Source organism: Photinus pyralis, unplaced genomic scaffold (genome assembly GCF_008802855.1).
Source record: "Photinus pyralis isolate 1611_PpyrPB1 unplaced genomic scaffold, Ppyr1.3 Ppyr1.4_LG10, whole genome shotgun sequence".
Classification (NCBI taxonomy): Eukaryota; Metazoa; Arthropoda; class Insecta; order Coleoptera; family Lampyridae; genus Photinus; species Photinus pyralis.
In genome coordinates this window covers 3,796,818-3,812,466 of record NW_022170250.1, presented here as the reverse complement: position 1 = coordinate 3,812,466, position 15,649 = coordinate 3,796,818, and the positions used below count along the sequence as shown (strand labels likewise).

At 41.8% G+C, this 15,649-nt stretch overlaps 1 protein-coding gene across 1 annotated transcript; it reads left to right on the top strand.

The window, feature by feature from the left end:
- Positions 1–620: 620 nt before the first annotated feature.
- Positions 621–14,468, top strand: LOC116161468 (protein artichoke-like). The gene is made up of 4 exons (XM_031474821.1): positions 621–681; positions 5,819–6,980; positions 7,055–7,427; positions 11,915–14,468. Exons 2-4 carry the CDS (start codon positions 5,821–5,823, stop codon positions 14,423–14,425), a joined length of 4,044 nt encoding a protein of 1,347 aa, XP_031330681.1. The 5' UTR covers positions 621–681; positions 5,819–5,820; the 3' UTR covers positions 14,426–14,468.
- Positions 14,469–15,649: the final 1,181 nt, after the last annotated feature.

The window sequence follows — 15,649 nt, the reverse complement described above, 5'->3', positions numbered from 1 at the left end:
GATTAATGTATAACAGTAAATACAATTTATCACTCACAATTTATAACATAACAAGAACGCGTCGATGTTGGAACTGAACTGAAAACAAATTACTTATATAATAAACGACAATATTGTTCTACAATGTTTTTAGAACGATTCAATACAAACGCTAATTCAAAAAATTTCCAATTAGCCTCTTGTATATCATAGACCAAGGGAAACCTCTTGGCATTATATTTTATATTCATTCTACTATCATCTTCTTTAGCGGTATTTTGAGTTGAATTGACAAATTTCAATGTTCAGGATTACGACAAAGATCTATAAATGCAGAAGACATGCAAATATTTAGTAAATAAACAATTCATAACATTGAAAATGAAACCAAAATTGAAATCGAATTGAAAAATGGAAGAAATATGAAAATTAATAATACAGGTATGTAAATTGTAGGTACTTTTTTGAGGTAGGTACAAAGAGGGCCAAGCCAATTCAGTAATAAATCAAAATTAATTGTTTTATAGCAAATAAATAAACAAATAAAAATACCTTTTCAATTATAAAATAGGATGCACCACAGCCTACTATCATGATCTACGATTAGATACCTTGCAAGTAGCGCCATCTCACATGGTAGTTAAAATTTAACTGTGCGACCATGAATTAAATAATTTGTGCGTAAATCCTCCTACTATTTGGGTAAGAAATGAAAACAATCTAATTTTAACTTTTTCTGTCTAATTTAGTGTAATTGTTATAAACATTCACGACACCATTAAAAAAATACATTAATCAATGTCAGTACCGTATAGGAACAAATTGTTTTTACTTGTAGTTCATTGTTGAAGCAGGGCCAATACCCTAAAAAAGGAGTATAATCAAAGCAGATACAACATTCATCACGACAGCCAATAGGCAACTCTCATTACACCATTCGACATTCGATACATACTAAAAACATTGTTCATCAAGATACGAAGAATCGCATGCGATCTTCAGAGTAGGAATTTGTTTCCAATATCATTCGGAAACCAGACATTTAATGCGGCTCACATTCAATAGCACTGAATCGATTGGCATCGCTCTCTTTTTTCGTTCTCGATTAGACGAGTAACAAACGGATAGAAGGACAGACGGACAAAATTATCACATAAAGAGATTTTTTTTCTTTCGAAAAATGCCCCTAAGAAAACGCTTCTATAGTTTTGTGCGATTTTGTTTCGTTTTTGAATTTCTGAAAACGTGAATGTCCTGTGATCCTGATTAATAATTTTTAAAATTAGAAGTTACCTATACCTACTTTCGGGCGTTTCTGTGATCCTGATGATTTTTTGGAAGAAAAATTATACTAGGAGTACTTTTTCCAACAAAATTCGCACTTTTTTCGCATCTCTAATCTTGATTGGCGAATTCTTTGGCAGAAGTTTTGATTATCAGGAGAATATACTTCGTTAGAGGATCTACATAGTTGCAGATGTTTATTGATACGTTACACATTTTTTGTATGATCCAAGTATCAAAAGTAGAAACTAGGCACCCCCGCCATCTTGGATTTTTGACCAAGGTTGTAACCTGGTGATGTTCCGGTTACGTGACTTGTTTTGCGGTGCAAGGTCGTGCTCTGGGATTTCCCCAACGAATGAATACTTTAGGAGGTAGTGTGAGGGAACCAAAAGGATTTTTCTGCACTTGCGCTGCATTTTAAAGAAATGAAATTATGCATTTCAAATTTTTGCAAAGAACAAATGCAAAGGGTTCAAGCAAAACTAAAAAAAGTTCTGTGGCTCAATTGTTTCACAGAGTCAAATCTTAAAACCTCAAAATTTTATTCAAGAGAGCTTTAAAATTAAACTCAAACAATTTTGCAAGTTCTGAAACGTATTTCACATATCTTCCAAAACTTAAAACCTCAAATAACTTTATTCCTAAAATCCTTAAAACGAGAATCGTTAATTTCTATTCTTTCTGTCGTCCTCTTCCATCGCAAGTAGTTTTTACAGCGTTACAATTCCCAAATACACTTCAGAATAGTTGCTGTTTTCGTTCTTCGAAATACGTTTTGCTGCTTTATAACCTATGCGCATAAATTCATTAAATGAATATACTCCTCGTACTTTACCTTGGTTTCCAATTTAGGCACAAGGTTCAAAATCCTTAACATTCAAACCACTGTTACTTAGGTTAATAGTTACTTCACACAATAATTGAGTACTTACGTTCTTTTTACATACACCTGAACTGTATAAAATTAAATTCGAAAATGTTTCCACAAAAAAACACAAACACGACAATTTCGTCGTATTGGCGGCACAGTTTTACTTTGTAATGCGGCAATTAATTTCAATTTTCTCAATAAAAATCTCCCATACGATTACGCGACTGTTTAGATCTTCCGTATACCTCGATTATTCGAATTCGTCTTGTAACTTACAGTTGAAAATGAATGTTGAGCGTTCGAAAATGAAGCGCTCAGACTTACATAGGTTCGCCTTGAAGGTTTGGTTAAGAATCTCTCTCTCCCACCCAATTTTTCCTAATATAGTAGCCAAGCTTCGTTGACGTTTTTTTATACATGTAAAGCCTTTAGAACCGGAAACACTGTGGCGTCTTGAGTCTTATCTGCTTGCACACTCGCTTCGTATCTGAAAGCGCTTCAGTTGCATTTTTCTTTTTCATTATAAAACGGCACACGCATAAAATTTCCTATACAAGCAAATTTGTAAATTCGAAATCAAATCTAAGCCTGCAGCGAGCACCTGTTACACACCCTGTACATGAAACACGTCTATTTCCTGTTTGATTTTGTTTACAGGGAGCACAGGCCGCCTTTTAAGTGCACATGAAAATGTATGCAAGCTTTTTAAGTTATCGATCTTTCTTTTGTTTGCCAGGGGGTATTCCATTTCTTCTTTTCTGGGGAATATTCCATACCTCCAGATTCCGCGGTGCTACGTTTCCCTTCCAAAAAGTGTAGGTACCTCGTCACTTCACGATAATTTCGAGAGAGGACAATCGACCTTTTCTTTTGTTTTCCTGGGGGATACTCTATATCCCCGTGCCTCATTCTAAAAATCTTTAGAGACCAAAACACAACAAAAAGTAGTACCGGGAGGTCTGGGGGGGAAAGTCGATAAGGGTCCTTTTCTGAAGAATATTCCATACCTCCACACTCCTCAATGCCTCTTTTTCCCCCAAAAACGTTTAGGGACCTGGTCATTTTCATGATAATTTCGAGAGAGGGACATCGAATCTTTCTTTTGTTTGCCTGGTGGGTATTCTATACCCCCATACCCCCCGCTTACTGCATTATTTTTAAAAATCTTTGTAGACCAGAAAGTAGTACCGGGGGGTCTCGGGGTTGTGGAATACCCCCAGGCTAAGGAAAAGTCGATGGCTACCTCTTAAAAATAAGAGTCCTTTTCCGAAGAATATTCCATACCTCCACACTCCTCAATGCCTCTTTTTCCCCTAAAAACGTTTAGGGACCTGGTCATTTTCATGATAATTTCGAGAGAGGGACATCGAATCTTTTTTTTTTGCCTGGTGGATATTCTATACCCCCATACACCCCGCTACTGCATTATTTTTAAAAATCTTTATAGACCAGAAAGTAGTACCGGGGGGTCTCGGGGTGTGGAATACCCCCCAGGCTAAGGAAAAGTCGATGGCTACCTCTTAAAGATAAGAGTCCTTTTCCGAAGAATATTCCATACCTCCACACTCCTCAATGCCTCTTTTTCCCCCAAAAACGTTTAGGGACCTGGTCATTTTCATGATAATTTCGAGAGAGGGACATCGAATCTTTCTTTTGTTTGCCTGGTGGGTATTCTATACCCCCATACCCCCCGCTTCTGCATTATTTTTAAAAATCTTTGTAGACCAGAAAGTAGTACCGGGGGGTCTCGGGGTTGTGGAATACCCCCAGGCTAAGGAAAAGTCGATGGCTACCTCTTAAAAATAAGAGTCCTTTTCCGAAGAATATTCCATACCTCCACACTCCTCAATGCCTCTTTTTCCCCTAAAAACGTTTAGGGACCTGGTCATTTTCATGATAATTTCGAGAGAGGGCCATCGACTCTTTTTTTTTGCCTGGTGGATATTCTATACCCCCATACACCCCGCTACTGCATTATTTTTAAAAATCTTTATAGACCAGAAAGTAGTACCGGGGGGTCTCGGGGTTGTGGAATACCCCCCAGGCTAAGGAAAAGTCGATGGCTACCTCTTAAAAATAAGAGTCCTTTTCCGAAGAATATTCCATACCTCCACACTCCTCAATGCCTCTTTTTCCCCCAAAAACGTTTAGGGACCTGGTCATTTTCATGATAATTTCGAGAGAGGGACATCGAATCTTTCTTTTGTTTGCCTGGTGGGTATTCTATACCCCCATACCCCCCGCTACTGCATTATTTTTAAAAATCTTTGTAGACCAGAAAGTAGTACCGGGGGGTCTCGGGGTTGCGGAATACCCCCCAGGCTAAGGAAAAGTCGATGGCTACCCCTTAAAAATAAGAGTCCTTTCCCGAAGAATATTCCATACCTCCACACTCCTCAATGCCTCTTTTTCCCCCAAAGACGTTTAGGGACCTGTTCATTTTCATGATAATTTCGAGAGAGGGACATCGAATCTTTCTTTTGTTTGCCTGGTGGGTATTCTATACCCCCATACCCCCCGCTACTGCATTACTTTTGAAAATCTTTATAAACCAGAAAGTAGTACCGGGTGGTCTCGGGGTGTGGAATACCCCACAGGCTAAGGAAAAGTCGATGGCTACCTCGTAAAAATAAGAGTCCTTTCCCGAAAAATATTCCATACCTCCACATTCCCCAATGCCTATTTTTCCCCCAAAAACGTTTAGGGACCTGGTCATTTTCATGATAATTTCGAGAGAAGACCATCGAATCTTCCTTTTGTTTGTCTGGAGAGTACTTCATACCCTCTAGGCCTCCCCGGTACTGCCTTATCCTTAACAAATTTTTGTTTTATTTTATTGCGCCCAATTACAAACTGACCCGCATAGTTCTTTTTAGAGGTGCTCCTGCGGAAGGTCTTAAGTTGTTCTGTACTACTCCGGTATTTACCTTACGAATTAGGAAAACTGCAGGAAAACCTAATTCGGTAAGCCGACAGAATGCTCGAAACTGGTCTAAGGTACCTATTTCCCATCGCTGCCACAGATGAAAAATTCACCTCAATCCAGGTTCGAACACCCGACCTCCAGATTTATAGCCCAACGCTCTACCATTGAACCACAAAGTCGGTGAGACTTTAGAGATGGCAACACAGCAGTAAGTAGTACCGGGGGATCTGAGGAGTATAGAATACCCCCCAGGCAAAGTCATTTTCATGATAATTTCGAGATCTAATCTTCCTTGAGGTGTTTCATACCCTCTAGATACCCCGGTACTGCCTTATCCTTAAAAATCTTTAGACTGGGGCGTATGTAGCCTAGCAAAGAAAGATTGATTGACAATTTCCGGGAATTTATGTTAAAAGCAAAGAATATTTCGATAACCCTTTCTCTGCGTTTAGAATTAAACTCGAAAATTTTTACCAAACAAAACCAACACAAACGAGGTCTTTCCTTAGTTACATCACGGGGAAACCGACTTCAGCAAGACTTTTGTCGCCGGGAAAATCGAATGGGGGGGGGGGGGGGGGGTCGGATCTTATGAGTTGGTTTTTTCAATAATCGTCTGGGTTACGTCACCGGGAATTCCTCACCAAGGCCTTGGTCCAAAAAAGTGGGGGGAGGGGTAGTTTCCCGGACATTTTTTTGCTACTGTTCAGGTCGAGGTTCAGGTTTTGAAGAAAAGCACGTTTTCTTTGTTTCAGGCATGGATTCCGCTCTAAAAAATCGTAACGTTGAGTTATTTGGATCTTTATTATGCTGCCAAGGCATTCACAGCGCAGAATCGTTTAAGGAAGCAATAGCAGAAACGTCGGCAAAGAAGATTGAAGAGTTGCGACTGCAGGATAGCACTATCGAATATCTCGCCCCGTCTTGGTTCGCCGAATTCTCGGCCCTTACGAAACTGTCAATTACGTCGAGTGCCGTGAAGACTATTCCCAGTTCAGCGTTTGCAATACCAAGCGATTTGCAAGAACTACACGTGGATAACTGCGCAATCGCCCATATTGACAACGAGGGTTTTAGCGGACTTTGTCAATTGAAACGGTTACTCTTCACGAACTGCACAAGCTACCCCCTCAGGTTGCACGGATTGACTTCTTTGGAGATTTTGGATTTGAGCAGCAACTCCATTGACCGCATTGAGCCTGGGACATTTGACCACTTGGATCGTCTTAGAGTGTTAATCCTCAGCCGCAATAAACTAATTCATATCCCCAAACTTATTTTTGAACATCTGACTTCGCTGCACCTCGACCGCAACCACATCGAGAGTTTAGATCCGGAAGTCTTCCTAGGCTTGCCACACTTGGAGGTCCTGCGCTTGGAGAACAACTCCCTCGTCGAACTGCACCGCGAGTTACTCAATCCGCTGCTTTCACTAGCATCGTTAAACCTCAGCGGAAACTCACTCCGATATCTGCACCAGGGAACATTTGCTCAACTGTTAAACTTGAGCGACCTGAACCTCTCAAACAATGAGCTAACGTCTATCCCCAAAGGTCTCTTCGATAACCTTCCTCGCCTCACCTCTTTGGATCTCGCATTTAACCAGATCAAGCAGCTTGAAACCGACACCTTTGGATGCATACCACGCTTGGAGTCTGTCAACCTGGAGGGGAATCGCTTACGACAGTTACCGGCGGCAATTTTCTCGGGCAGTCCCGCGATGACCAGACTCGACCTTAACTCCAATCAAATTGAGGCGATAAATCGGGGGGCGTTTCAAGAACTGAGCAATCTGGACGAGTTGTTCTTGAACAAGAATCGGATAAGTCACATCGAAGTCGGAGCTTTCCAAGGGTTGGGCCTGTCGTCCATCGACCTCGGCGAGAATTGCCTACATTCGATCCACCTCGCCTGCAGGTAATCGAAGGCGACGTATTCGCCGAGACGCCCGCCGTGACATTTCTCAACCTGTCCTGTAACGGTATCGTCAGCTTGTCTTCGGGAATGCTCGCGTCCCTTCAGATGCTCAGAAACCTGGTGCTGGATGAGAATTATTTCGCGACACTCGGCGCGGACACGCTCTCGCTACCATTAAGCTTGGAGTGTCTTAGTCTGGAATCGTGCAAGATTTCGAATGTCGCATTGGCTCATTTGCCGTCCTTGTCGGAGTTGAATTTGGGCAACAATGAAATAAGACACGTTAATAGCGACTCGTTAGCAGGACTCGTCTCGCTTCGCATCTTAAACCTGGAAAACAATTCCATTACGTGCATTCCTCGAGATTTTCTCACGAATTTTCGTTATTTGGAGGAAGTACACTTGGGTGGAAATCCGTTGAGCGCCTCTGACGTGGATGCCATTAAAGTAATGTACAAAAATGTGCTCTTTATTTCTTGAATTATAATAAAGGATCGGCTTCCGTAGAAGAAAATTTATTCTCTCATTCTACAAATAGTAGACAGCAGAATAATCTTGTTTTCAGTAATAGATAGACAATGGTCAAGGGACTGGTTAAATTTTGGCCATTTGTCGCTCATAATCTACATTGGTTTGAAACAGTTTATTTAATTACCAAACTCCTTAACGTCCTAAAAATCGGGGACTAATCTTGAAATTCATGTTAATTAAGCGCGCTTCATTTGATACCACGCACAATCTAATCAGACGAGGTTTGCTGCAACACAATTAACTACCGGTATTTATGCTCAGTCAAATGGCCGGGCTGAAGGCGGAGACCAACACTTCAAACACTCTATTGCAGAAGAATCTTCCTCCACGGCTGTTTGGGTGTACTCAGTTATTTGTGGGGTCCCAGTAGATGTCAGCGCCTCTTACGCCCCACGATGAGCTTATTGCAATTCGAAGGAATTTGTTCTGCGCTCCTTGCGGTGTCAAGTATGCGTTGTTGCAGAGGGTTATAGACACAAACTTGATGTTTCCGAGAGCCAAGAGAGAGCCATCGTCCAAATCAAGTTATATTCGCACTGCGGGCGAAGATTTTCGGAGCACTTCCAAAGAAGATAACAATATAGTCCACGGCGAAGCACCCTAGAGGATTCTATAATCGGTCCGTGCAAACAGCTGGGAAGAAATTTCAATTCCACACCGAAGAAGCAATTAATATTTTCGTCTACCTTTATAGAAAGTCTTCATGTCTGTGAAAATGGAAAAAAATATTAGAAGAAAAACTATCCTCTCTTATTTACCCCAAACAATCGCTTTCTCCTTCTTACCTCTTTTTTTATACATGGAAGATGCATTTCTGCCTCTGCTTTTGTAAAAAAAAAAGGTGTCTAGCTCTTTTATGCGAGAGTATGTAGTAAATAGACACTTCCTATACGTAATAGGCTGTTATGAGCACATTTTGACCTTGAGATCTGCGCTAAGTTCAAGGTCATTTACATAACAATGTGTAACTTGATCTATGTGATTCAAAGTCGCTGAAGATCAATGTAACTGAAGCTCATAGACGTGGGTTCTTTGCTGAACTAAAGCCAGGATTTCTCCTTCCTTTGACCTTCACTGACATTAAGTTCAGGAACGAACCCCACCGTTTGACCTTCAACGACATTGAATCGCTGGCGCAGAGGTCAAATTACTCATCGCTACATCAATGACTTTGAACTTGACGCATGCGCAAATCTCAAGGTCAAAATGTGTTCATGCCTGCCTTACTTTTCATTCAAAGGATCTTGTAGACTCTAAAAGACAACTAAAGGTCCTCATAGCTTCTAGAAACCTTTCGCAGTATTGCATTAGAATAAAAAATTATTAGAGACTTTAAAACCACACCCCCAAGGCCCCCCGGTTCTAATTGTTCTCACCCCAAGACCCGCACCTGCCGCTTTTTGGGTAATTGAAGGTCTCTAAGGGCCTCTAAAGTTCGCGGAGTTTTCTCAAAAAGCCTTTTGAGTCATTTGAGTCTTTACATCTTTGAATCTTTAAGTCTCCAAGTCCTTAATTCGCTTTAAGGGCATTTAGTCGTTATAAGAGCGTTCTAAAGAGTCTTTAATCAACGTTTAATGATCTTTGTCCGTATGAGCCAATAAAAAGAGGGTTTAGGTTGTGCTTTGAAGACCCTTTAAACGATCATTATAGACCTTTTAGAGTCGCAAACACTTTGCAATGAGTCTTCCACAAGCTTTTCGAGTCGTCAAGATTCGCCCTTGAAAGGGGCGTAAGAAACATTTAAGGACCAACCGAATTTGAATTTTTAAAAGCCTTTAAAAACCTGGGTTGGCTTTCGAAGCACTTGAAGAATGGCGAGTTATCTCCAAAAACTTCCCAAAATTTAGAGATGTGTCTTGAAGAATCTCCACTTCAAGCGTCCTTAAGATTACCCCCTCTCACGAATAACCGAGCTCTTAAGACCTTCTGTTTCAGGGCTTTTCCGAGTTAGAATAAAAACATTTAAAAGCCTTTGTTTTTCTATGAAGGCTAGAAATGGCAAATAATCTCCAGGAGATCCCGAAAGTCTCTTTCAAAAGCTTCTAGAGTTTCGCAGAGTTGCTCCTCTCTTTAAAAGTCTATCACGAGGTCTATCATTTAGCCAGACCCGTGTGGCGCAGTTCAGTTTGTGGTGCTAAGGGTCCCTGATTCGAATCCGGGCATGGATATTTGAAAATGTATAGTGGGTTGGGTTCGTAGAGCAGCCTTGGCTGAAACCCCGCCCACTCAAAAATAAATAAAAATTTAAGGACCTGTGTAAGTCTGCGTTGGAGTCCAAGAGTCGTACAGAATCTTTAGGAACTCTCAAGAGCCTCCAGAAACATCCATGGACCTTCTAGGGCCGTGCATTATGGTATTTTTTTTAATTTCTGGAGCCTTAATGGCCTAAGTCTACAATTCAAGAGTCTGTTTTAGAGGCTAGGGGAACCTTAACGACGCCAGAAGTCTTCTATGAGGGCTTTTAGTTTCTGTTCAATCTTAAGATTGACAAGAACTTGATTATGTGAGGGGTATGCCGTCACTCGTACCAATTGTAGACTGTTCCTCGCACCCTCGTTGAGTAATTGAACAAAGTCGATTTCATTCAAAGACTCTACGAGGGTTTGAGGAAATGTCTACTTTTGTATTATTTTGTACCTCTTTGCGATTCTGCAATCCTGATAGTTCTGTATCTGAAGAACCTAATACGTGAGATGCTTAACGTTTGCCGCGTTTATGCGACCCTGATACATTAAAATAAAGGAATCTAACAAATGTATCACGATCGCAGAAATGCGACGGGGGGCAAAATCTATTTGCCAAAACGCATCAAGAAGAGCGACAAAGTCAAAACCTGTGGGTGGACCTTTTTTTTAAATGCAATGTTCTGTTGCTAAGAGGTCTAAGTCAATAGGTTCCTCATTTCCCCTTGCACCAGTCATCAATAAATGACTTACATCGCCGCGTTTCTGTGATCTTGATACAATTGATTACAGTTTTTTTAAAATAAAATACGTAAGAATATTAAATAAAATTTGATCACTATAACAGTATAAGATTAATATTTTCCCTTTTCAAAAATTGGTATCAGGAGCTTATAATTCTAAGAAAGGCGTTAGTACGCAGATTTTGCGCCTCCTGGGATGTTTGCGATTCCGGTATGTTTTTTTTCATGCGCATTTGTGGAACCTTGACACTTCCAAACACGCACCTGACCTGAGGCGGTTTTTCAAAAAGAAATTTGTATCAGGAGAACGTAAACGCGGGGAGATTACATTATGTCGATTTTGCACCTCATGCGCTCCTGTGGTTGTGCTACGTTTTCTAAAAATGATTGCTGTACTAGGTGAAGGTAGTGGCAGAAAATGTTAGCACGAGAACTTGCTTCTAAAATCTTGATACATCTGTTAAAAGAGCAATGTGATGACTAAGGCACTAAACGTAGAAATGCCAACAACCGGTTCTGCACGTTGTAATTCTTCCCACGTCTGTAGCTGTCGGCTTACCTACTTTTGAGTGGCCGTAAATTGGAACTGCCAATCAAAGGTGCCATTCATTGTACGGGATCTAGGAATTTATGGGTTTGGATCAATCAGTACTTCGAGATTGAACGCGCAAGGGAGCGAAATTAGTAACCAATCCAGCTCCTCGTTTCTGTGGAACAACTCATTCTTCTTGTCTCATAAGTACTACTCCTAAAGTGATGCGTATAAATAGGTATCAACTGACCTGAGCGTTTTTGGCATTGACCCTCTTCCTTCACTTGACGGTCTTGGGAAAAGAACCGAAAGGTTAGACGGTTTCGCGATTCGGAATATATTCGGAATCTTCGAGGTCGCTGGAAATCTTCCTTTTAATCACTTACGTTGCCGAGATTCGCATTAATCGTCTAAAATTATTCGTCGACTTATGGCCATTATGTAAATTGACGAAAAAAAGTCCCAGGCGAAAGGTCACAGTGTTACCAACTCCTGGGGTTGGCTCTTCCACTGAAACTGTTTCGTCAGTAACTTTATTATTTATTATTTATTATTTATTATTTATTATTTATTATTTATTATTTATTATTTATTATTTATTATTTATTATTTATTATTTATTATTTATTATTTATTATTTATTACTTATTATTTACTACTCATCAATTTGTATTTAATTTTGCTTCTCCTCTAATATCATCGCCGTGCTTTCTTTTTCTATTCAGTATATGTTTGGGCATTTATACGAAAATAAAATAAACCTGTTGTAGGCGACCTCAGATAAGGGAGTTGATGTTTCGTAAATGGTACTGGAATTGTAAACGAAAAACAAACTTATCAATTGTGGGGATTTATTTGATTGGGTGCTGATAACATTTTCGTGCATAAGGAGGTCACAGGCCGATACACTGGCAAGTACTTCACAAATAATCTGTATGCTTTTAGATGATGGACAGAGCACTGCTCGTGTCCCTATGGCTCCTTCTTGCGGTAGTCGGAACGCAATCTAAGGATTGCAATTATCGGTTTTGGAAGTCAATCTCGTGTGAAAAAGTGCGGTCCTTAGAACAGTTTAGGAATGGCGTTCGGGAGAGTTTTACCCACGACAAGGTCGATACAGAAGACTTTCAAGGTTTGGAGATGGAAGGCAGCGACGTGAATTTCTTGAACTCCAAAACGTTTGACGGTTTCGAGCAGATAAAAAAATTCAAAGTCGTTTTCAGTAACATAACCCGTATACCCAGCGGGGCGTTTGCTGGTTTAAACAAACTGGAAGAGCTCCAGATCGGTTTTAGTAAAGTGGAAGCGATCGACGATAAGGCATTTAGTGGCCTCTTCAATTTGAAAAAAATTCATTTCTACGCGACCACGGTGGAAAAGTTTGCCAAAGGGGCGTTTGACGATATGCACTCTTTAACCGTGATGGATTTGCAGAATGCCGACCTAACCGCAATTGAAGCGGGGGCGTTTGACAACTCCCCGAATTTGAAAGAACTACAGCTTTTGGGTAACAAACTGGAGGTGCTCCCAAAAGGAGTGCTGGCAAAGTTGCGACTCCTCGATGAAGTTTGGCTCAACGAAAACAACCTAAAGCAACTGGATGAAGATACCTTCGAGGGGTTGGTGAATTTGGAAAAACTTAGATTGAACGCGAACCAACTGGAGAACTTAGCTCCAGGTTTATTTACAAGTTTGAGGAAGCTCAGGGTGCTGAATCTACAAGGAAACCGCATCAAGGCACTTGATCAGGATCTTTTCTCCAATTTAAAGGAGTTATCTTCGCTTGACCTATCCCACAATCAAATACAAGCAGTAGCGAATGGCATCTTTTCGAACCTTCCAAGGATGGATTCCCTCAACTTGGCGCATAATAAATTAAGAGACTTAGACGCTGGCGCTTTTACTAGTTTGACTCAGCTGAACGTCCTCAATTTGGAAGGCAACCTTCTCTCGACGCTTCCAGACGATGCATTCGCGGGAAACTCGCAGCTAAACGAGCTTGTACTCACCGAAAATGCGCTGAAGAAAATTTCAGCGGGCACTTTTCACGGTTTGAAGCGGTTAAAGATTCTTTCACTGTCGAATAACAAGATATCGTCTATTGAACCGAAATCGTTCGACGATTTTGGCCGTTTAGAAGAACTTTACTTAAACGAAAACCAGATGAAAGAAATACCCCCAGGTCTTTTTCAACAAATGAAAAAGCTGAATACTTTATACTTCGCCAGCAATAGCCTGGAGTTTCTTCCGGCTGGGATTTTCGACGCCCTCTCCTCCTTAAACAGGCTTCTTCTAAGCTACAACAACCTCACCCAGCTTGCAGATGGGATTTTTGATAATTTGCCCAACCTCAAGTACCTGGACGTGATCAAAAACACAATCAACCGCATCGAGCCTGGTACCTTCAAGAACCTAAACCGGCTCACCTCGTTTTACTTCAGCGAGAACCGCCTCCAAAGTGTTAACGCCGAAACATTCCAAGGACTTAAGTCCGTCGATTACTTCCACATCAAAGCCAATCCAATTGGGCACATCGCGTGTGCCACCTTCGTCGAGCTTCCTTCGTTGGTGTTTCTCGAAATTTCCGATGTTCCAGTCGAAGAGCTTGCGACCGGGTGTTTTTCAAGCGTAGGGAAGCTCAAACAGCTTAGGATTCAAAAGACCCACTTAAAAGTGTTAAAGTCGGGAACGTTCGCCGGACTGTCTCATGTAAGGACGTTGTTCTTAACGGAAAATCGCCTGGAGAACATTGAGGTTGGAGCCTTTGATGGGTTGAAGAGTGTGGTCTCGCTTTCACTGAGCAACAATCGCCTATCGACGATCGACAAGGAGACTTTCCGCGGCTTGGACTCGGTGATATCGCTAAGTTTAAACAATAACAATATCGGACACTTCGATTCGACCAGTTTTGATCTACTACCGAGCTTGGGAACTCTGCACCTCGGCTCCAATAAGCTGCGCGAGCTTAAGGGTGACGTCTTTGACAAACTGTCGCGGCTGAGAGGTCTGGACCTATCCCACAATGGCATCCAAGTGTTACCCGCCGAGATTTTTCGCGCACTCGAATCCTTGGACTATCTCGATTTGTCCGGTAACAAGCTGAAGGTCTTGGAACCGGGCACAGTTCCAGCTCTGCCCAGACTGCGACGGTTAAGCTTGAACGCTAACGAAATCGAGTCGATCAAATCAGGAGCGTTTGACAACTTCGGCTCGCTCACAAACCTTAGGTTGGCCAACAACACGCTCAAGCATATCTCTCCTGGAATGTTCGCCGGGTTGTCTAAGTTGTCTTACATCGACCTACAGAATAACCTGATCAGCGACCTGAACCCCTCCGTCTTTGATAATTTACCACAGTTGGCCGAAGTCCTATTGGATGAGAACAAACTGAATCCGAAGGTGCTGGAGATCATTAAGGGCAAATATACCTTGCCGGAACCGGAAATTGTGGATTAACTGTAGCTTTTCTATATAATAAAGGGTTTTTGTATCGTCGGAATTTTCAACTTTTTTCCGCAACCCTGTCATCGATTCCACCATCGGATTTCCCACATTCATATTTAAGTTTTCCTACCCCCTTTCCCTGCTACTATGGTTTTTTTATCGGCGGATTCTTCCCCTTCCGCGATTTCTATAGTTCTTACGTCGAACCAGTAGCATCTGCTTTCTGAAAGTCCTTTGGCTCTTTCACGGACCACTTGCCGCTCCTTAAGCCCTTTATGTCTTATGCCCAGTGGACATGTATAAAGGTATGTTAAGCTCATAAATTGCTCTATGTGCCAAAGAGTCTGCTATGTGTCTTGAATATTTCGAGGGGCACCGCAAAAGTTTGGGAAAAAGCCAAAGAAGAACGACCAAAGTACCTTAACGATAAAGGTCAATCCGTTTTTAAATCGTTCGCGGCGGACAACTTGGCACTGAACGTTAACGGTAAAGGTCAAAAACAAATCAAATTCGCCCTGGCTACTCCCAAAGGATTTTTTTCGCTGCGACCGGAGTGGTCTACTTTTAGTCGAAGACCGAATCCCTTCAAAAAGTCTCTCCCGATTAATCTCTACCTATCTTTTTTGAATTAATTAGTGCCCTTCATCATGTATCCTGGTGATGTATTATAATCTATTCATAGGGGAGGCCAACGTCAGATCGATAACCTCCTGCCTCCGCGCTGTGATGAAGTTAGAGGCTGCTCCTTGATTTAAGACATTCGAATTAGTTGTAGGCAAATACTCCATAAGCATCACAGCCAACCACAAGAGGGAGCCCGCTATTTCGCGTCCTGGTAACCTCTTCCGAGTGGTAGTAATCCCGACGCCCCTTCGAATTCGATACTGGGGGATGAACTCCTTCCGTCGCAACGGCATTGGGTATCGTTGGTAACGTGCGAGACCCCCCGAGACGTCCTCTATAGGCTCTTTCTGAAACAAGGATATTACCTCTGGAGGCGCTTCAAGATGGTGGCCGTGTCATCCGGGACCCCTTAAGGCACAGTCATCACCTTGATGGTTACCATGCCTCTGAACTTCCAGAGACGCGTCATCCCAGGGCCTAATAAAAGGAACGGTCTTCTCTAGCCAGTTGAAAGTCCACTGGTCCTCGCACCCTGTCAGCCAACGAAAGGGCCTCCCTCCATCTCGTCATGCAATGCACCTTGCCTGAGCCTCAATGATGTCCACCTCCGGG